A 23382-nucleotide genomic window follows, 5' to 3' on the forward strand; every position below is an offset into this window, starting at 1 on the left:
TGTTTAATTTTCATCATTAGAACTTATATAATTGTACTCACCAGGTCTGTCTTTGACAATAGGCACACTTTCAGGTGATACTCTCAATTCAGAGAAACTCAGAAATTAAGAGGTCCCAAAGGAAGACAGCATGACTAGCTTGAATGTTTCCTACCCCAGAGGCTACTCTCTATAGTGAATATATGCCTCACACTCTCCCAAGGTTTGTCACAACAGAAAATGGATTGTTTTGCTGAAATACGATTTTGTTTCAGATTCTAGTTAGAATATGAACAATGTTTTATCCATGGAAAAAAATATGGTGTCTCTCTGGTAAGAAGATGTAATTTGTACTCTGTAAATTTCTTAACTTCTCCTTTAATTCCCTTCCCCTGTCACATTGAAGACAATGTCACAATGTTTTAATACCATATATCCATAAGTAGTAATTGGGATGGAATTAGTGCATACATAGCTTCATAGATTCCAGAAATATCAAAGGTTTCTTTCCTCAGCTACATCTTGGGACTTCTGGACTTCCTACAGCATCAAAAGATATGCCTTCTACATAGTAACACAGCACCTTCAATGCCCTGGTTGAGGAAGTATTCATGTTCTCACAGCACCACAATCATCAGCTTCCAAGTTTTCATGGGTTTAGGTACTGTTTCAGGCACAGATATGTTACTATAATTTACAGAAATTTCCAACATGGGGAAAATTGATTGTTAATAATTTAGCTCAGAAAGAAGCCTAATAGAAAACATGGAAGAAAATCTCTTAAAAGCTATAACAGTCAATAGTTACCATGGAAATGGAATTATGCTCTTGGAACTGAACAGCAGAAGACACAGAATGATGCCACAGAAAGAGAAGGAGTGAGAGGACACTGGGCATGCATCCCTGTCATGCTATTTGCCAGCTCTGAGACTCCTAACAGGCTACACTGAGAGTCAACCTCATAACAGTAAGACATATTTCATGGGGCTATTGTGAAGATTAAGTTAGATAATGTAAGTCAAAGTTTCTAGCACATGGATGTATTGAGAAAGAGAGAGAGAGTTAGGGAAACAGACAGAGAAACAGTTTTTACACGATCCTGAAATTAGTAGCTCCAAAAGGAAAAATGGACATTTTATCACTTGTTGTTTTTTCTTTTCCTAAGTTTTGATTCTCTTTGGTGAGTTTTGCTTTAAGTAATTTGATTTTTATGTATATTCATGCAATCTAGAGATTTACCTCTCCCACCTAGGACATGCTTGAAAATTAATTATAACTGTATTGTTAATGTAGATATTAATATAATTATTTTAGCAGTAATATTTTGCTTTTATAATTCAACTAAAGTAACTTTTAAAGCCAATATTAGGTGAGAAAGAGGGCATAGGCTTTTACTTCTTTGGTATAACGTACAGCACCTCGTTTATTTTTTTTTTATCTGAAGTGCCCAGAAGTGATGAGTATGCAGTAAGAAAATATCCAACAAATTCTTGTTGGCCATACTAGAAAAATTAAAAGCCTCTGTACAATTAGTACTTTCTAATTCTGTTTTTATTTTCATCCTTGGTATCTGATAACTCTAATGAATTTAAACGACAACATCAACAACAACTTCAATGACAAATAACAGTGAGGGTAAGCCTAGACTAAATTAGAAGAAATCCTGAAGCAATTAGTGTCAAGAGCAATAACAGAATTATTCTAGACACAGAGAATATATTTCATACAATTATTGGCCATTTATATTTCTTCTTATGTTGATAACTTCATAGAACATTAATTCTTAAGAAGAGTTTTATTTTTTTTTCTTGATTCATAGAAATCGTATTTCTTCTCAACCAAACTAAACTGTTCTCTAAACCAATATTCTTTCCTAACTCTAACAGGCCTCTGTTACCTGGGTTACTTTGGCCTTTTACCTTTTGTTGACTTGGTTTTTCCAGCAGTAAAATGAGTAGGATTGTTATTGTGGTTATGAAACAGTGATTAAAAGTGTTTTGCATAGCTCTGAGTTATATAGAAAGGTGTTTTAAAAACTATACAACTGTTCCCAACTTCAATAGAGGGCTATCAACACCAGTTATCAAGAACTCAGTAACAGCTGTTAGAAATCATTGATCTACTGTGGCAAAGACTTTGAGATCCAGATATTTGAAAAAAAGAAGCAGGAAGAGGAGGGGGAGGAAGAGCAGGAGGAGGAAGAGGGAAAAAGAAGAGGGAGAAGAAAAACTGGGAGGAGAGAGAAAAATGTTTAAAAGAGAGAGAAAGAAATATATAGATCTATATTCCAGCTTAATAAGATTGTTAGATTTCTTAAAGTAATTTAATAGCAAAAATAACTACTTTAAAGACAAATTTAAAGTTTCTCTGACTTGTGACAAGAACTCTAATTAATTTGTATATGTAATTTACTCCGCTAAGGCAAAAGAAAACCCCCTGCCAAAGACTGTTTGGGAGAATATATCTTTCAAAAATCATGACTTCTCAGGCTAAGGCATATGAGACTGAAGGAAAGTAGCTTCCTATGGACATGTTGGAAATGGAGGGATTTGCCTAACTCTACAAATGTGTAGCCAGAGCCTCAGGGCCCAAGGACCTTCGCAAAAAAATCTCTCTCCCAAGAAAGGTGATGCAGTCTCTCTCCCAGAGTTCATTATGGATTTTGGATCATTCTAATCATTGCAGAGACTTCCAGATTTTAGTTTCTCAGAAGGTATCCTGTTTCGAATCAGAAACTTGACACCAGATTCTGTATTCCGTGGTCCTAGATCATGCCTGGCAAAATGGGCTTTCAAACACATTTTAGAGTTCAATATTCAAGATTCAACTTCAGCATTCACTGTGGCTGATGTATACCTCAGGCTTTGAGTAATTTCATACAGGTTACAAAAGCTCTGAGTTTTGTTTTGTTTTGTTATTTTAATATATCTTTATTGATTTCAGAGAAAGGAAGGGAGAGGGAGAGAGAGACAGAAACATCAGAGTCATTGATCGGCTGCCTCCTGCACGCTCCCTGCTGGAGATCGAGCCTGCAACCCAGGCATGTGCCTTGACCAGGAACTGAACCCTGATCTCCTGGATCCTAGGTCAATGCTCACCCGCTGAGCCACGCCCGGCCAGGCAAGCTTTGAGTTTTATGAACAGATACAATTTCTTCCTGTTGTTCATGATTTGTCCTTTCTTCATTCCTTGAATATTCATTCTTTCACTGATTGTTAACCCCCTTCTCCTTGATTTATCTTCTCTTCTACTTAGTTAACTCTGTGAAAAAGTTTTATCACTTTGGCAAAAAGAGATATTAATATCTCTTTTCTACCTGATTGACTCATTTATTTATGCATTAATGAAAAAATCATTAACCTTCAATAATGTGCTAAATGTTATTTCAACTTTTCAAATTTATATATAGAAACTATTTTTCTACCATACACCCCCTACACAAAATGTCTTTTTTTAAAATGTTATTTTATCTCAGGTCCACAGTATTGAATTAATTATAACCCTTAACTCAAAACATACTCTCACTATTTTTTCATCCCCATTTTGTGTTTGTTAATTTACTAATAAATTTATACCTATGAAAACATGACCTAATACAAGATCTAAACAATTGATAATAGCATACAACTGCTCATGTGTTCATACTCATGCTGACCCTTGGCCTTCCCACCCTTGATGTTACTTACATTTTAACATCTTTCCTTTTTGTACATAGTTTTACCATTTATACAAGTTCCTGCAAAGTATACTGCTAGTTTTCTATTGTTTTTCACCTTATAAAAATTAAGCTGAATGGATCCACTTTAGACTTTTTTCCATTTATTATTCTATCTTACTAAGATAGATTTATCTCATTATATATAGTTATACTTAATTTGTCACAGTTTTCAATAATATTACATTGTCCCATTTATGGGCATTATTATAAATTTTTCCTTATATACACATATGCAAGAGTTTATCTTGGGTATTTAAATGAAGTGAAATTGCTGGGCCATAGAATGTGTGAATGTTGAACTTTACAAGATAAGGTCAATTTTTCCCCAAAGTGATTATATCAGTATACCCTTCCTTTAGCAAAATATAAGAAATTCTCTTCTCTTGATTCACATACTGTTTACTCAAAAAATCTAATTTCATGTTTTTTCTTCAGATGCATTTAGAACAAACTGGACTAAATGGAAGAAGTTAACCAGTCTGCGGTGTCAGAATTTATTATCCTTGGGCTTTGTAATTCATGGGAGCTCCAGGCCTTCCTCCTGGTAATATTTTCTTCACTTTATTTGATCACCATTTTAGGCAACATCTTCATTGTGCTCCTAATCATCACTGACCTTCATCTCCACTCCCCTATGTACTTCCTGTTAGCCAATCTTTCATTCATTGACTTCTGCCTTTCCTCAGTCACTACTCCTAAAATGATCACAGACTTTCTCAAGGCAAAGAAGACAATCTCTTTTGGAGGCTGCATGTGTCAGATTTTCTTTGGACATTTCTTTGGAGGGAGTGAGATGGTGCTGCTTGTGTCTATGGCCTACGACCGTTATGTGGCCATCTGTAAGCCACTTCATTACTCCAACATCATGAACAAACGAATGTGCATCGTGTTAGTGATGACATCATGGATCACTGGCTTTGTGCATTCAATAAGCCAACTAGCTATGATTATAAAGCTCCCCTTCTGTGGACCCAGGGAACTGGATAGCTTTTTCTGTGATATTCCATTGGTGATAAAGCTAGCCTGCATGGATACCTATATTCTTGAAATGTTGATAAATGCTGACAGTGGGGTACTGGCAACCATCTGCTTCATACAGTTGCTGATATCTTACTCTCATATTCTATTTACTGTCTGCCTTCACTTTAAGGACAGGGCATCCAAGGCTCTCTCCACCTGCACTGCCCATATCACAGTAGTGGTGCTGTTCTTTGGGCCTTGCATCTTCATCTATCTGTGGCCACTCAGCATCGCCTGGGTGGACAAGTTTCTTGCTGTATTTTATGCGGTCATTACACCTCTCCTAAATCCAGCCATTTACACTATTAGAAACAAAGAGATTAAAAATGCCATTAAGAGACTACGATGTTAGCATATGGATTTCTCTGGGTATTTTAGATTCCTATATTATCACAAGGTTCACTGTAAGCTCCCTAAATTAGTCACACCTGTCCTGTTACTTGGGACTGGGAAGCATTCCCCAATTCACATATGGAAATCATATGTATATCTAAATGTAAGTTTTATATCAATTCTCTTACAGTCTACAATCATTTTTTTAAAAAATATATCTTTATTGATCTCAGAAAGAGGAAAGGAGAGGGAGAGAGAGATAGAAGCATCAATAATGAGAGAGTCACTGATCGGCTGCCTCCTGCATGCCCCCGACTGGGGATCAAGCCCTCAACCCGGGCATGTGCCCTGACTGGGAATCGAACCCCGATCTCCTGGATCCTAGGTCAACACTCAACCGCTGAGCCACGCCCGGCCGGGCTACAATCAGTTATTGATCATTGAATGCAAAATGATTTGGGAAATTTGGCCCTTTTTTATAACTATGAATTTGATCGTAGCCAAGGATGAATTGAAATTAATAACAATGTTAATGTTACCTATTACTATTAGTGCTGCTTCTTCAACACTCACCACCACATCTTGAAATTATTATGCTAAGCATTTTCTTGAGCAAGGAATTTTGTATAGATCTCTAAATTTTTGTCAATATGTCAGTGCACTGAATATTGCTATCTTTATTTTTAATGGATAAATTTGTTTCTCAATTAGTTAATATTTTAGCTACCTATCTATCTGAAAACAGTATAAAGGTAATCATTATTCATTTTCCATCACACTCAGAAAAAATCTGAATCATAACTATGATCTGGAGAGAATGTTGTTCCCTCAACTTCATGTTTCAGTCATTTGTGAAAGGCATGCAATTATCTTTAGAAAATATACATTAAATTCAACAATAGATGTACTAACAACCTTTGGGGATTTTGCTGCTTCTCTTTCTATTTATAAATGGACAAAGGGAGTTATTATCTACACCAATAAAAGCAGGGGAAAAGTGTTATAAAAGTGAGGCCAAAAAAATCTAATTTTAGAATAAACTGTTCATTTAATTCACTGCAGTGTTCAGGTGGCCTGCAAGCAACTAGATTGTATACAATATTTGTGAATTGTTCATTACTGCATATGACAAAACTTTTAAGAATCCTTCCTACATTATGCCTCAAAAAGATATACAAATTTACATCCCCTCATTTGAAATCCATGGAGCCATATGTACTTCAAATTTCATATTGCCTTTTAGAGAGAACATGGTCCGTTAACTTTGATAGAGTGTGAGACACAGACCCTTAAAAAAAAAAATTACTATTTCTGTATATATATGTGTATACATATTTATCTGTTCTGATTTTTAAATTTTTCTAATTTCTCTACATCAGTTTGGATAATATCTATTAACTTGTCTTTGAATCTATTTATTTTCTTCTGCTGTGTCCAGTCTGTTTTTAAGCTTACTCAAATTCATAATTTATATGTTTCTTTTTTAGTTATAAAATATCACCTGATCTTTTCTTAAAACCTCTCATACACATTTTTTTGTCTTTTGGAAAAAAATATAAATTTGATTATTCATATCCTGGGTTTAAATTGAAGGAGAGTTACATTTTTCATAGTTTGCTCAAAAGTTTGAGTGTATTAGCTCTAAGTTAATTCACTTGAATCCAGACAGGCTGATGTCTGAGGTTAAACTTTCCACAGATTCTGAGTCTGTAATCTATGCTTTTTCAACAACTTCCCATAAACATTTTCTGGGACATTAATTCAGTTGTCAAACAGCTTGTTTAAAAAAGAGTTAATGTGATAATTCAATGTAACCTCATAATAAATTATCTATTTTAAATATTATAAAGTGGTGCCTTTAGAAAAAAACAGCCCCAAATTTTATATAATTATTTAAGCATTTGCATTGCTTGAAGTTGCTTGAAAATTTACTCTGTAATTTGTGCTCTTGTGAGTTATTTAAGAGATCTTCCTCAAACTCAGGAGTTGACTACTCAGTCTTCTCATTGCCATCTTCATATCTTTGTTCCTCAATGTGTACATAATAGGATTCAGAATGGGTGTAATCAAAAACTCCAAAATGGCCAGAAACTTATCCACTGGCACTGTGGGAAACGGCCACATGTAAATAAAGATGCATGGTCCAAAGAACAAAACCACCACAGTGATGTGAGCCGAGAGAGTAGAAAGAGCCTTAGACATACCACTTGAAGAGTGTTTCCATACAGTGACCAGGATGAAGATATAGGAGACAATCAACAAGAATAAGGTGGCCACGGAAATTAACCCACTGTTGGCAGTTACCATGAATTCCATTCTGTAGGTGTCTGTGCAAGCAAGTTTGATAAACCAAGGAAGGTCACAGTAAAAGCTATCTATCTCATTAGGACCACAAAAAGGCAAATAAACAACAAAAGCTAACTGGGCTACTGAGTGAATGAGGCCTATAACCCAAGCACCAGAAAGAAGAAAAATGCACTTTTGTGGGCTCATGACAGTCAGATAGTGGAGGGGCTTACATATGGCCACATATCGGTCTAAGGCCATGACAATAAGCAGCACCATCTCAGATCCCCCCAGGATGTGAAGGACAAACATCTGGATGACACATCCCTGGAAGGATATGGTTTTGTGCCCAGAGTACAAGTCAGATATCATCTTGGGAACCGTTAAAGTAGAAAGACAGAAATCAATAAATGAGAGGTTGGCTAAAAGGATGTACATGGGGGAATGTAAATGAGGGTCGAAAGCCACTATAAACACAACAAGGAAGTTTCCTAGAACGATTGTTACATAAAGCACTATAGAGAAGGCTAGGAGGAGATGCTGCACTGGTCTATAGGTAGAAAGTCCCAGGAACACAAATTGAGACACTTCAGAATAATTTGCTCTGTTCATTGACTTTGTGTTACCTGAAAAACACACACACACCAAATAAAAATAATTATAAAGGAATGCACCACAGCTATTGAAAGAAACAGTTGTTACTAAGTTTTAAATTCTGATATTAAAGAAAAATCTTAACTCCTGGCCACAAAAATCCTTTGAAGAGTCATACAACAGTTTATTCATTTAACAAGTATTCATTGAGCAGCTACCAGGAAGGCCTCCTAGGTACAGGCATTGTGCCACATTCTGGAATAAAACATACATCTTGTCTCTATGTAGTCTGTAGTCTAGTTGTGAAGCTAGGCATTAAATAACTAATTGTCTAACTAGGTGATTATAACTTATTTGAAAAAAAAAGACAAAGGGCTATGCAAACTGTACGAGCTCATAGAAGTGTCATCTACTCCAGTCTGGAAGAAGGCGCTTGTGCTAAAATCTACATAGGAGCTAAATAAGTAGAGAAAGATAGGAAGCATGATCTATGCAGGGGAAAGGCATGGGAAATATTCTGAAGCATGAAGACACAGATCAATTTGGAATAAATAAAAGAAGACCTGTAAGGGTCTGATCAAGGTAGAATCATATAGGGTATATAAAGAATTTGGTCCATATCTTAGAAGTGATAGAAAACCATTGAGGCAGAATAATGAAATAATGTTAGTGCTTTAAAAAGTTTTCAGTAACTGCAAAGTGAAGAATGTAATAGAGGGATCCAGAGGAAAGGGAAAGAGGCCAACTAGGAGCCTGTCAAAGGATAATATTAAATCAGTACAGAAAGAATGACTTTGTCAATAAATGGCGGTGACACAATTTACTGAAGTTGGTAAAAATAAGTTGAATTCCTTACTTTACAACAGTAACTAAAATGAATTTTTAAATAAAAATAAAAGAAATAGAAAATATGGGCTTATTTTTAGGTAATCCTTTGTATGAGAAGATTCTTTCTAAGCATATCCTAACGTGCAAATCGTGCAGAAAAAAACTGACATTTTCAGATTCAAAATTTAAATCTTCTATATAAATTTTAGAAGAAAAAAACAAATGTACGAAAATAGTTGTTAAATATAATGATAAACCAAATTTAAAATGAACAAATATAAAGACTTGGACCAAATATGAACTCTAAATAGTTAACATATGAAAAGCAGTCAAATTCACTATTAAAGAAATGTAAATAAAACTATAAAATTATTATTAAATTTGTTTAAAAAAAGAGTTAAAAATTAATAATATGTGTGAGGCTGTGAGGAAAGACACTCTCTCAAACTCTATGACTTAGAGTACACATTCATACACCTTCTCCAGAACACAATTTTAAAATATATATTAAATATTTAAAACTTCCCTTATGACTAAAGACTCCCATTACAGTACATTTTTCTTTTTTTTTAATCTCACCTGAGGATATTTTTTCCATTGCTTTTCACAGAGTGGAAGGGAGAGAGAGAGAGAGAAACATCAATGTGAGAGAGACACATTGATTGGTTGCCTCCTACATGTGTCCCGACAAGGGCCGGTATCAAGCCTGCAACCCAGGTTTGTGCCCTTGGCCAGAAATGACCTAGGATCCTTCAGTCTGAGGCCCAACATTCTAACCACTGAGCCAAACCAGCTAAGGCACAATAAGTTTTTATTAAGATATAACAACAAATGAGTTAAAATATTTATCAATTATGGCAAATGTTATACAATTATTTATAAAATAGGAAAAATATTGAAAATAACAAATCAAATCAATGAGGAATTGTTACACTACAATAATACATTCAACTGGGAAAGGCACTTAACCTTGTATGTAGGAAAATATCATTTAAAAGTTTACAATAAATCTTTAATTAAAAAAAAAAATAGCTTGAGCCTGGCCCACACGGCTCAGTGGTTGAGCATCAACCCATAATCCAGGAGATGGAGGTTTAATTCCCAGACACAGCACATGCCTGGGTTGTGGGGTTGATCCTCAATAGGGGGCATGCAGGAGGCAGCCGATCAGTGGCTCTCTCATCATTGATGTTTTTCTCTCTCTCTCTCTTCCGTTGTCTCTCTGAAATCAATAAAGACATATTAAAAAAAAAATAGCTTGTAAAATAAAATGTATAAAAAACACATTTTTAAAAATTTAAGTCTAGAAAATAGAAATTAAAGATAATCAACAGATTGTTGATCTCTGGGTGTATATATATTTATTAGCTCGCACTATATGAAATTGGTATTTCAGTAGATAAAAAAATAGTCAAATATCAATTTCACAAGTTATAACTAATATATTAAACTTATTTTTTTCCTTACAAGATTTTCTAAGCAACTATCCTTTTCCACAGTCAAACATTATTGATGTTTATTCCACACCTAAATTGAATACTATATGGGTTTCCCGCTGTTCCCCACTTGCACTGTCACCACCAAGTTTTCCTCCAGGCCACGCAACACTAACAACCACTCTTTCTCATGTCATCACTTCTCCCTGTGCTGCTCCACATCATGCCCAGGCTCCAGCTTGGACACAACGTGCACCACCTTGGCAGAAAATTAGCATAAGCAAGTGGGAACACCATGGAATAGGCTGAGGGCATCCAGGCCAGGCAGAAATAGGCATCCCGAGGGTTATGGCTGTGGAGCAGGTATTATAGCCCAAAGGAAACACTATGGGGGTGATGCTAGGAGGCCCTGTGACAAAGTACTGGATGGAGAATGTTATAGTGAATAGCTGGGGAAAATAGAGCAGAATTGAACCAGAGAGAATGGGACAATCAATGAGATGAATGATAGTGGTTATGACTTTAGAACTGCCAGCTGTTTTTATATTTTGACCATGTAATGCATGAATAGTAAAAGATGCATATTCTGAAATGTAGAATGTACATTCAACATGATCACAATTATGAAAGATAAAGAAAGAATAATACAATAAAAGGAAATTTTCCATTATTTTCTCTGAGTAATGAAAATAAATGGGTGATTTTGTTGCTTCTCCTTTTATTTATTTTTCAAAATTCAGGATTTCTTAATTTAATATCAATTGACTTCAGTTGATAGAGTTCACTGGGAGAAAAATAGGTAATATTGTCATCAAGTAAGACTATAGATGATTTACGCCAACATATGTTAGTGTACTAATTCCAAAATCGGGACTTCAATTAAAAATAAAAATACACAAACAAATAACAGACAATTGAAAAAATGCAAATGGCAAACTCATCTAAGGACATTCAACTTCACCAATCATCAAGAAAATGCAATTTTATCCTGGCTCTGTTGCTCAGTTGTTTGGAGCATCATCGCATAAACCAAAAGATTGCATATATCTAGGCTGTGGGTTCATCCTCAATGGATGTTTCTCTCTCATACCTATGTTTCTCTCTCCCCTTTCTCTCTCTCTAAAAATAATCAATAGACATATCCTTGGATGGGGATAAAAAATATTTAAGTAAAAAATAAAACTAAAAGAAAATGCATTTTTAAAAAACAGCTTTGTTTTGTTTTACCATTTTTCCCCCTAACCAATTGACAAGACAAAAAAGAAAAGAAAGAGAAAGAGATAAAAAAATTAATCCCATTGTGTTCAAAAGAGTTCTTATGCATGGTTGGTGAGAGTGGGAAATAGTAATATTTATTAGAATTTTAAATGTTTAAATCTAAGCAATAACAGAGGCTTTTAACACTAAACAAAGGGTTGAATTCCTGGAGGAAGTATCATAAGCAAAAGGAATCCCACAGTTTAATTACACAGTGTTGATATATATATTTATATGTTCAGCACACTATTATTCAATAGCAGTGGCAAATAATTATAAATAACCAAACTGTAAATGAATATAGAATTTTTAATCAAATTATAATGCAGCTAAATCCTCAGCTATTATGTAGCTATTAAAAACAATAGCATATGCCTGGCTGCCATGGCTCAACGGTTGAACATCAACCTGTGATCCAGGAGATCGAGGTTCAATTCCCAGTCAGGGTACATGCCCAGGTTGTGGGCTTGATCCCCAGTAGGGAGTGTGCAAGAGGCAGCTGATCAGTGACTCTCTCTCATCATTGTTTCTATTCTCTTTTCCCCTCCCTTCCTCTCTCTGAAATCAATAAAAACATATTTTTTTTAAAAACACAAAACAATAGTATAGCTCTACATAACAGGCTTAACATGAAACATATCACTTTAGTGTAATTCAATAGTATGATTTTGTGTGTATACACATAAAAACATCTTAAATGCCTAAATTTTAAGATTAATATAGAAAAATGTGATTGAGTATACATGACTAACTTTCTAAAATCCTTGTTTCTGCATTTTAGATGTCTGTTACAAAGAAACGACATCTGTTAATAAAGATTATGGATCTCTCAAAATACAAATGTGAAAATTTGAGATGTACAGCATGCTAAATGAAGAAAGGCAACACAAATGAAAACATGAAAAGAAATGTTGCTAGTAGATGATTAACTCTTCTCATAAAAAAATCAAAACAAGAGGGATTCCAAGATGGCAGCAGATTAAGTGGAAGCTGCCACTCTCTCAGGACCAAACTAGAATTACAACTAAAATAGAGAAAAACTATCCTCAATAATCAACTGAAAACTAGCTGAAGAGCACCGTCATAACCAAGGACAGAAAGTGGAGACCACATAGAGACTGGTAGGAAGTATGGAGGCACAAGAGGGTTGGCCAGGCTCCCACAGGCAGCAGCTGAAGGTCGGAAGGGATCTCTCAGCTGTGGGGGGTTCCCACTGAGGACTCTGGAGTCTAAACCCCAAGCTGGGCTTCCCAGCCAAGAGCATCTGACCTGAGAAAGGTGCCCATATAACATATGGTTCTGAAAAACAGCAGGGGGTTCTGTCTGCCAGGGAGAGATGATGGAAATGCAGACACCCTCTTAAAGGGTCAACACACAAAATTGTAATGTGCAGCGACTCACTTTGGGCTTCAGCAGAGGGAAGGAAGAGTGGACTAGAGCTGTGTGAAGAGAATCAAGTGTTAGGCGTTCTTGGGAGACAACTCGGATTTCTGTGCTGAGTCATTTCCCCAGACTGCAGAGTACATCTTTCTCATGCAGACCTTTCCCATCCAGGCAGCTTTTTGCCAAAGGGTGAAGCAATTGCCCTACCCTGTTTGAAAACCTCTTGCCCCACCCTGTGGCATTTACACTGTGCTATAATCTACAGACTGATGCTCCTTAAAAGACTGGAAATAATAATCAGTCTAAAGACAAAGGCTGATCTCTGGATGCTTTGAGTCTTTGCATGATCTGCTTCTGGACCTGGGGTTAGGAAAAGCAGACCTTGGTTCACATCTTGGTCCTTTCCAAAAACACCCAGTCCCAGCAGAGGGAGCCACAAGCAGTGGAGTTCAGAAAGCTTCAAACAGGGTACTAAAGGCCAGTCACAAACAGCGTCTGACATTTGGCCTCCACCAGAGACCATCAAAAAGACTGGGAGTCCTAATAGATCTACCTAATACATAGAAACAAATCCAAACAGGCAGCCAAAATGGGGAGACAGAAAAACAAGCCCCAAATGAAAAAACAAGACAATTCTCCAAAAGAAGAGATAAAGGAAATGGAGATAAGCAACCTATCAGACCTGGAGTTCAGAATACTGATAATAAGAATGCTCAACAGCATGAGAATGATATGGAAACTATGAAGCAAATTAAGAATGACATAGCAGAAATAAAGAATACATTGGAAGGGATAAACAGCAGATTGCAGGAAGTTAAGGATCGGATCAGCAAATTAAAAGGGTAGAAAAAAAATCACTCGCCCAGCCGGGCGTGGCTCAGCGGTTGAGTGTCGACCTAGGATCCAGGCGATCAGGGTTCAATTCCCAATCAGGGCACATGCCCGGGTTGCAGGCTCGATCCCCAGTCGGGGGCGTGCAGGAGGCAGCCGATCAATGACTCTCTCATCATTGATGTTTCTATCTCTCTATCCCTCTCTTTTCCTCTCTCTGAAATCAATAAAGATATATATATATTTAAAATCACTCAATCAGAGAACCAAAAAGAAAAAACAACTAAAAAACAGAACAACAGCTTAAGCAAGCTGTGGGACATGAAACATAACAATATTCACACCATAGGAGTGCCAGGAGGGGAAGAAAGTAACCAAGGGAGAAAGAACCTGTTTGAAGACATAATAGCAGAAAACTTCCCTAACCCGGTCAAGGAAAAAGTCACACAAGTTCAGGAAGCACATAGAGTCCCAAGCAAGAAGAACCCAAAGAGGCCACACCCAAACACATCATATTTAAAATGCCAAAAATTTAAGACAGAGAGAATCATAAAGGCAGCAAGAAAAAAAGCAATCTTTTGCCTACAAAGAAGCTCCCATAAGGCTGTCAGCTGAGTTCTCATCAGAAACTCTACAGGCCAGAAGGAAATGGCATAAAGTATTCAACATGATGAAAAGCAAGGATCTGAACCAAGAATACTCTATCCAGCAAGGCTATCATTCTAAATAAATGGTGGGAAATAAAGAGCTTCCCAGATTTAAAAAAAAAAAAAAAAAAAGGCTAAAGGAGTTTATCACCAACAAACCAAGTGCAAGAAATGTTAAAGGGTCTGCTGTAATAAGAAGCAGAAATAGAGAGAAATAAGCATAAAGAATTAAAATGGCAATAAATAAGAACCTACCATTAATAACCTTAAATGTAAATGGATTAAATGCTCTAATCAAAAGAGGTACGGTAGCCGAGTGGATTAAAAAACAGGACCCAAATATATGTGTCTACAAGAGAACCACCTCAGAACAAAAAACTCACACAAGGATGAGAGTGAAGGGATGGAAAAAATTTTTCCATGCAAAGGGAAATGAAAAAAGAAGCTGGGGGAGCAATACTCGTATCTGACAAAATAAACTTCAAAATAAAGGCCATAAAAAGAGACAAGAAAGGTCACTATATAATGCCAAAGGACAAGAGGATATAACCCTGGTAAACATACATGCACCCAACATAGGAGCAACTAAATATATAAAAATACTTCTTGAGGACTTTAAGAGAGAGATCAACAGCAATACAGTCATAGTAGGGGAATTTAACACCCCACTGACCCACTGGATAGATCTTCCAGACAAAAAATCATCAAGGGAACAGTGACTCTAAATGACACACTAAATCAGATGTATTTATGAAACTGCCATTTGACCCAGTGATTTCACCCATCCCACTTCTAAGAATATATCCTAAGAAATCCAAAACACCAATCAGAAAGAATATATGCACCCCTTTGCTCATAGCAGTGCAATTTACAATAGCTAAGATCTAGAAACAGTTCAAGTGCCCATTAGTAGATGAGTGGATAAAAAAGCTGTGGGGCATTTGCACCATGGAATACTATGCAGCTGTATAAAGGAAGGATCTCGTACCCTTTGGGACAGTATGGATGAACCTGGAGAGTATTATGCTAAGTGAAATAAACCAGTCAGAGAAAAACAAATATCACATGATCTCACTCCTATGTGGAATCTGAAGAAAAAATAAACATGAACAAAATAAATCCAGAGACATAGAAGCATGGAACAGACTGATGAATCTTAGAAGGCAGAGGTGGGCAGGTGGGTGGGAAGAGATTAACCAAAGAATTTATATGCTTGTACGCATGACCCACAGACACAGGTATAGTGGGGTGAAGGCCTGGGGTGGGGAGGTAGAAGGGGTCAATGGGGGGGAAAAAAGGACATCTGTAATACTTTAAACAACAACAAAAATTTTAAAAACTCGAAACTAAAAATAAAATAAAATAAAACTATTAGTATGGCAAAAATTCTCAGCAAAGGGTGCATCTTGAGGTACAACCTGTATATTTTTATATTTTTAACACCATTTTTTTCTGGAGGGGTGTGTGTGTGTGTGTGTGTGTGTGTGTGTGTGTGTGTGTGTGTGTGTGTGTGTAAGGATAGAGATGAAGAAAATAGAGGAAAGGGGAGAAAAGTGACAGAGATAGAATAAAAAGCAGGAGAAAAGAAAAATAAGCAATTCAGAGAGTAAAAAAAAATGGAGACGGCAGCCTCTGTGAGAATTACAGTCCTGCTTAAACTCCTTCAGTGAGTTTACTTCTTCACCAAGTTTAGACTCCTTCAAAGAGGTGCTTCTCTGTCCTCTGTCTATTCCCAGCCTCACATCTAGATTCTCCCCTACCCCCACAAAGTATCCTTCAATTTTCTTGAACTGACAAAATAAGAACAGACTCATAGATAAATAAAACAGACTAAGAGCTGTCAGAGGGGGGTGGTTGGGGGGCTGGGTGAAAAAGGTGCAGGGATTAAGCAATAAAAATTTTAAAAGGCACAAAGATTGCCAGAGGGAAAGGAAGGTAGAGGGAGGTGAAAGAGGTCAAAGGGGATAAATGGTAATAGAAAGACACCATGGAATACTACGCAGCTATAAAGAAGAAGAATCTCATACCCTTTGGGACAGTATGGATGGACCTGGAGAATATTATGCTAAGTGAAATAAGCCACGCAGCGGAAGACAAACATCACATGATCTCGCTTATACGTGGAATCTGAAGAACTTAATAAACTGATGAACAGAATAGATTCAATGACATGGAAGCATAGATGAGACTGATGAATGTCAGAGGGATAGAGGAGGGCGGGTGGGTGGAGGGGGAGAGAGTAACCAAAGAATTTATGTGCATATATGCACAACCCAAGGACATGGACAATGGTGGGGAGAGGGACTGGGGAGAGGGAAGGAACGGGGTGGAACGGGTCATTGGGGAGAAAAAGGGACATCTGTAATATTTTAAACAATAATAAAACTTAAAAAAAAAAAAAAAAGTAATACACACATAGAGATTCACCGAAGAACTTATAAGCATATATGCACAGCCCATGGACACAGACAATAGACAGAGGAAGAACTGCGGAGGGGTGGGTGATGGGGGGAGGGGGTAGAGGGAAGAAAATGGGGAACACCTGTAATCATTTCTACAATAAAAAAAAAGTAATGAGAAAAAAAAAAAGAAAGAGACTTGACTTTGGGTAGTTAGTACGCAGTGCAGTGTGCAGATGATGTTATAGAATTGTGTGCTTGAAACCTGTATGGTTTTGTTAACCAATTTCACTCCAATAAATTTAATAAAAAAATTGTTTTAAGCATCTGGCAGGGCGAATCAATCCCTCCCGACCTCCCTGTCACTTTATCATAAGCCAATAAAGTGACTCCAACAAGTTTAAAAGGGAAATCCAATTAATAAAAATGAATTAATAGAAGAGACTTCATCTAGCACAATTTCCCATGGAATAACAGCAGAAGCACGTTAGAAAAGATAGACCTAACAAGGGTGCAGCCCTGTTGGCACCCATGTGCTGAGGAGGCTGCCCTCAGGGTCTGTAGTCTAAATATATGTCATTGAGAGGATGGGATAGGATACATAGGGAGTGAGGCTGGTTCCTTATAGTCCTTCCAGGCACCCCACTGTCTAAGTGAGTTCTGCTTTATTATTTATTGGCTAAATATTTTTCTAAATAGTTATGTCTTAATTATTTATTAGGAAGCATGCTACATTGTTTTAGATTCCTCCACCATTTTAATTCCTTTTTGTCCATTCATCTCAACCTTATCAGACCTAAAGCACTCCTCACTGCAGCTCGTAACTACATTACTTGATTCTAATTAATCTTTCCTTTCTCATTCTATGAAGCAGGAGCTAAAAATGGCAGCAGCAGCAGCTCATTGAGTGCTGTTGGCAATGTACAAGCAATGTCATGGTGATGGTGCTCAGTCATCACCAACATACTAAGTACTTTCCTTCATCTTTCAAACTATCTCCCACCTAAACTGTGGATTTGTCTCCCGTGTCCTTCTGCTGGTACATACAATTATCTCAGTGCACACTTCTCTTGTAAATTATTTATACTGTTGGTTATTTCTACATTTGAAAACTGTCTCTCTCCAATAAAAAAAAATGAAATAGTAAAAAAGTAAATAGAAATGGTCTATTTTACAGTATTCATTACTTTTTTCTTACTAATCTTTTTTTTTTTTTTTTTAATATATCTTTATTGATTTCAGAGAGAGGAAGGGAGAGGGAGAGAGAGATAGAAACATCAATGATGAGAGAGTCATTGATCGGCTGCAGCCCGCAACCCGGGCATGTGCCCTGACTGGGAATCGAACCCTGATCGCCTGGATCCCAGGTCAATGCTTTAACCACTGAGCCACGCCCAGCCGGGCCTTACTAATCTTGATTAGTTCAAAGTGATCAAAATGTTTATGAAGGTATACATAACCTTTTGTCTTTCATTCCTTAGACGAGTCTTCCCTTTGTTATTACTCTTTTATCTTTTTAACACAGGTTAGAAATAATTAAAACAAATATGATACTGTTCAACTTTGCACTCTCCCCAAATTTCTGAAACTAACTTTGCATGCTTATATTAATTGGTATTTATGACATCCAACCAACTGAAACACTCTCTTGAAAAAAAATTTTAAATGTTAGTTTGCGTATTTATTTTAAATCTTCCCCTCCAAAAAACTTTGAAGTCATTGTCAAATATACTATTAGGGATTTTTATCTGATTATTTGAATATCACTAAACTCTATGATCCACCCAATAATACCTAAATATGTTGTTCATGTTCTTGAAGAAATATTACAAGTATGAAATAAATGTATATCAATATATCTAATGTCTGTCCAATGAAAAAAATGAAAGTCTGAAAATTCTATAGTAAATTTGCATATTTAATTTAAGGTTTTGACCAGAGGAACCAAAGTTTCTGTTCATTCCTCTTATTCTATGAGAACAGAAAGAAATAGAGCACCTTATTACAAAGCACGATGATCTTGGCAGAGGAAGAAGAATCAGAAAGCTTCTCTTATTTCTTTTTTCTCCACATTCTGCTGCTCATTCTATTCTCACTGGCCCTGACTGTGTCCAGCAAGATTCTGTGACCTGCCTTCTACAAACCAATCCCTCTGTGAAAGTATAGATACTTCTCTAAGAATTTTGAATCCACTAATTTGTGAACTTCAAACAACTTTCTCCGCACCTGAATAATAAAGCTGCTAAGGCACTGGAGTATGATTAGCTCATCTAAAAAGTATTTCTATCAAGCAAGATTCACATTTTTATTTCCTTAGGAGTGTTCACTAAACCTTAGGAGAATATTACCCCACTTCACTCCTTCCCCACTCCTATGCCTGCTTATCCACGAGCATGAATGTCAGAATGCCGCTAGGGTCACACTTAGATTTTCCTATAGTTTCAAGGACAATATTCTATCAAGTCTAGAGTAAAAAAACCCAGTGCTCTGTAAAATACCCTTGAATAAATGTAAACAATCAACAAAATTAATCTTACCCAAAAGTATGGGACATGGAAGAAAAAAAAGCTCTAGTCTTAATGAGTTTTCAAAAAACATCTAGGTACAGTCCAAAGCAGTTCACCTAATGACCAGCTATCCAAGTCATTCTCATCCCTCCTGGAATATGCTATGATCCAGACACAAAAAATCTTCCCATAAATCAGGGCATAAACCGGACACATAGAACAGCCCATGTAGCCTGAAACAAAAATTCTCTCCTGCTAAAAATCAGCTCCTAGGAGGCAGTCAATGTTTGTTGAACTGAAAAAGAAAATCCTCATAATTCTGGAATCTCAGCAGACGACCAACTTTAATTTTATCTTTTTCACTTACCTGACCACACACACACACACACAAAAGAAAAAGGATATCAGAAGGCAACATATTCCGATATGCCTGTGTCATTTTTAAAATCTTTTCATTTTGATGCCCTGTGCTTATTTTTGGTGCATAACTAGAGTAAGAGCTGCTGCAGCACAAACATCACCTCTCAGTGACCAGCTGGTTCTCTGGTGACTTAACAGTCCTCAACCCCATTCATCTTGGGAATTCAGTGTTGGAATCCCCAAGGCCTGAAGAAAGATGGTGTATTAAAAGTTTGGTACAGAGTAAAGTTAAGCTAATGGAAAACAAAGAAATATTTGTGCAACCAAGCACACCTGAGGAATCCTTTAAAGAAGAAACAATATTTCCAGGCAGTAGAATGTCTATAAGTTACATTTAAACTAATATCAGTGAACAGGGAATAGTTGTTAACACAATGAATAAGTGGGGTTTAAAATCCTATTGTGAAGCGTATTCACAGTGAAAAGGCTTAAGTGAGAAACTCTGCACTTGTATTTCCATTTTAATGAAGTTAAGTCTCAGGTAAAATAAGTAACTTGACCAATGCTGCCCCTATTGATTGTGGAGCCAAGACACAAACCCAGATCTGTCTCATTTCCAAGACCATGTAATTAACAACTGTACTGTACTGTCTCCCTTTCGTGTCATTGTTATTGCACATTAACAGGGGTTCACAGGTTTATGTAGTTTTTAAATTTCATAATGTAACTATTTCATGTCACATTTATAACAAGGCAATGAGGTAAAAAGAGGATTTTTTTAAATTAATAGGTTAAAAATGACCTTACAGCACATGATTCACTTAATGTTGGTAGCAGGACAGAGACAAGAATTTACGTAACCCTGAGATTCTGCCCTAATGCCAAACATACTAAATGCCTGGAATGTTGCTCAAAAAAGAAATCTGAACAAACATAAAATTTAGTCTCATACAACTTAATCATGGGCGTTCAAAGCTATAATAAGAATTCCTTTTAAACACATAGATTCAACTGAAATAAATATGCAAACATGAGTGTTGTTACTGAGGTTGGTGTTAATCATTTCCTGTTTACTAAATATTATGCCAAGTTCTTCATGAAGCCTAATGTGGGGAGCTTAAAAATAGCTGATAAATGTTGTAAGTTGTTTAAAAATCTCACAGGCACAGAGAAGATTCAAAGTTGTGCGATTTTTTAAATCATGCTTATCCAAATTAAATAACCAAATAAGTAATTAATAGAAATTAGTACCTCAGAAATTATGGAAATCTGTCTAAAAATGTAATTAATTGTGATGAATGAAAGAATAGAGTGTATATATAAGCTTTCAAGAAATTACTATTGTTAGGGAATGAGCTTTCTGTCACTGGAAGAATTAAAACAAAAATGAATAATCAATATGACAGAATTGCTATAGGATAAAATAAAATAATTTCTAAAGTCTTTTCATACAGAAGAGTTTATGAGTCATTAATATAACTTCACCATTTAAAGTCTAATTTGGAATATACATTAGATGGTAAAACAGTAGTTGAAAAGTAAAATAATTTACTCATTACCAATTATTGTTGAACTACAAAATACATTTCAACAATCACTGACTTAAATATTACTCTCATATTATTGTACACTTGAAACCTATATAATTTTATTAACCAATGTCAATTTAATGAATTGGCACAGCCTCACAATCCACCCTTTTAATATTATAAGAAACAAAGGAAAAGGGGAAAACCTAGTCAATAAACCAATTATTTGATTTCTTAATAAGCCTCTCTCTTCAGGAGTCAGGGTAGCAGTTTGCCTTATGACCTCAGCTATCTTATGGATACAAAAAAGAGTCATTGATTTTCAGTGTTTAGCATTTTTCTTATTGTAAAAATGCAAGTAACAACTTACAAGCACTTTACCTGTCAGACATTAAACCAGAAGTTTCCTTTAGCTCCTTAGTGTGTTTTTTTGTAATTTCAAACTTGTCTAATGACTAATTACAAAGTTGTTACTTCCTTTTGCTTTATGAGTTTATAGTTCCTACACATTTTCAAACTGGCTAATTCTGATTGTTGTTCATCCTTGAATGAGCCTATTATTTCCGAGCCAGACGGTAGTTGAAATAGCAGGCAAGGAAGAGATGGAAAAGCAGGAAGGTAAGGAAATCATAAGTGTATAACTGCATGAGCTTTCAAAAATGAAAACAGACAACCAACACCCAAGAAAATAAATAGAACATTACCAGCTATCCAGAAAAACTTTATTGCATTATAAAGATTTTTATTGTTTTTCAAGTTTCAAAAAAATCATATACTCCTCAAAGTCTCCTCTAAACCAACACCCTTTCTCAGATCATACCTCTCATTGGTCTTTCACTAAATAGCTATAAGGCTTGAGAAAGTCACTTAACCTCTTTTTTACTGTTTTCTCACCTGTAAATGGATCTAGGTGTCATCATGACTACATGATATTGTGCCTGAAAAGTGCACTGTAGCACCCAAGCAGGTGAATAAGCATTGAATTTTTATGTTCTCAGACTGAGACGCTTATGGACTCAGGACACAAAATTGCTAGTACAACAAATAAATTTATTTAAATGTTTTGAGATATAAAAATGAAAGAGGTAAACCAAACTTCGGGAGGGAGAAAATAAGATAAAGACAGAGAAGAGCAGGGATAGTAAGGGACAAGAGAAAAGAAAGAAATGAGGATTTAATAATAGTCTTTCATGTTTAATTCATTTAAAATTAAAAATGGCAAACAAACAAAAAAGATAAAGAAAAAATTATCTAATGACATATGTTGATATGTACAAAATCACTATTGATAGGAACAGTAATGGAAGGACGCGCTCACCACAAGAAAGATAGTAGCTTTAAGTACTACCTTCAAGAATGTGATGTTTGTCTTTCGCTGCCTGGCTTATTTCCCTTAGCATAATACTCTCCAGTTCCCTCCATGCTGTCCCAAAGGGTAAGAGATCCTTCTTTTTTATAGCTGCATAGTACTCCATGGTATAAATGTCTCACAGCTTTTTTATCCACTCATCTACTGATGGGCACTTGGGCTGTTTCCAGATCTTAGCTATTGTAAACTGTGCTGCTATGAACATCGGGGTGCATATATTCTTTCTGATTAGTGTTTCAGGATTCTTAGGATACATTCCGAGGAGTGAAATCACTGGATTAAAAGGCAGTTCCATTTTTAATTTTTTGAGGAATCTCCATACTGTTTTCCATAAAGGATTATTATACATGGAATCTAAAGAACAATAAACTGATGAACAGAATAGATTCAATGACATGGAAGCATGGATCAGACTGACGAATGTCAGAGGGATGGAGGAGGGCGGGTGGGTGGAGGGGGAGAGAGTAACCAAAGAATTTATATGCATATATGCACAACCCAAGGACACGGACAATGGTGGAGAGAGGGACTGGTGAGGGGGATGGGACAAGGTGGAACGGGTCATTGGGGAGAAAAAGGGACATCTGTAATATTTTAATCAAAAATAAAATTTAAAAATTTTTTTTAAAAAAAAGAAGGAGCTTGGGAGAGGACAGATGAAGGGGGGTTTTGATATTTGATCCAAATACATCAAATTAACTATTTGAAATCTTATTAAATTAGACTATATTCATGTTTTTTTAAATAAAGTAGTGAATTTAAAAATATTCATCACTTACAGAAATGCCTATAATGTGCTTTACATTAATCAAAGTATTAATTTTCAGTACTCTGCTGAAGGAAGCACTGAAAATGTTGAGTCCTAATATTCCCCTGAAGTCCCAGGAAGCAGAGGTTCAAGCATTC

The 23382-nt window shown here is 36.1% G+C and overlaps 2 protein-coding genes across 3 annotated transcripts in view; one reads left to right on the forward strand and one right to left on the reverse strand.

Annotated features, from left to right (window-relative positions):
- The window catches only part of LOC308546626 (olfactory receptor 4F3/4F16/4F29-like), a gene marked incomplete at both ends in the record, with an annotated part of 168970 nt that overhangs the window by 77890 nt on the left and 67698 nt on the right, over nucleotides 1-23382 (reverse strand). Inside the window, one exon of one of the 2 annotated variants that reach the window (XM_081115779.1) lies at nucleotides 7010-7621. The exons of the other annotated variant lie outside the window; for it this stretch is intronic. Within the exon in view, the coding sequence (XP_080971905.1) occupies nucleotides 7010-7621 (612 nt within the window). Of the gene's footprint in view, nucleotides 1-7009; nucleotides 7622-23382 lie in introns of those variants that run through there. 2 annotated transcript variants of the gene reach the window in all.
- LOC308546670 (olfactory receptor 4K15-like) lies at nucleotides 4158-5069 on the forward strand (the record flags this gene model as incomplete). The annotated part of the gene is made up of 1 exon (XM_081115849.1): nucleotides 4158-5069. The coding sequence occupies one exon, from the start codon at nucleotides 4158-4160 to the stop codon at nucleotides 5067-5069; it is 912 nt and encodes a 303-aa protein (XP_080971975.1).

The sequence above is a fragment of the Miniopterus schreibersii genome (genome assembly GCF_964146895.1).
Source record: "Miniopterus schreibersii genome assembly, chromosome: 1".
Classification (NCBI taxonomy): domain Eukaryota; kingdom Metazoa; phylum Chordata; class Mammalia; order Chiroptera; family Miniopteridae; genus Miniopterus; species Miniopterus schreibersii.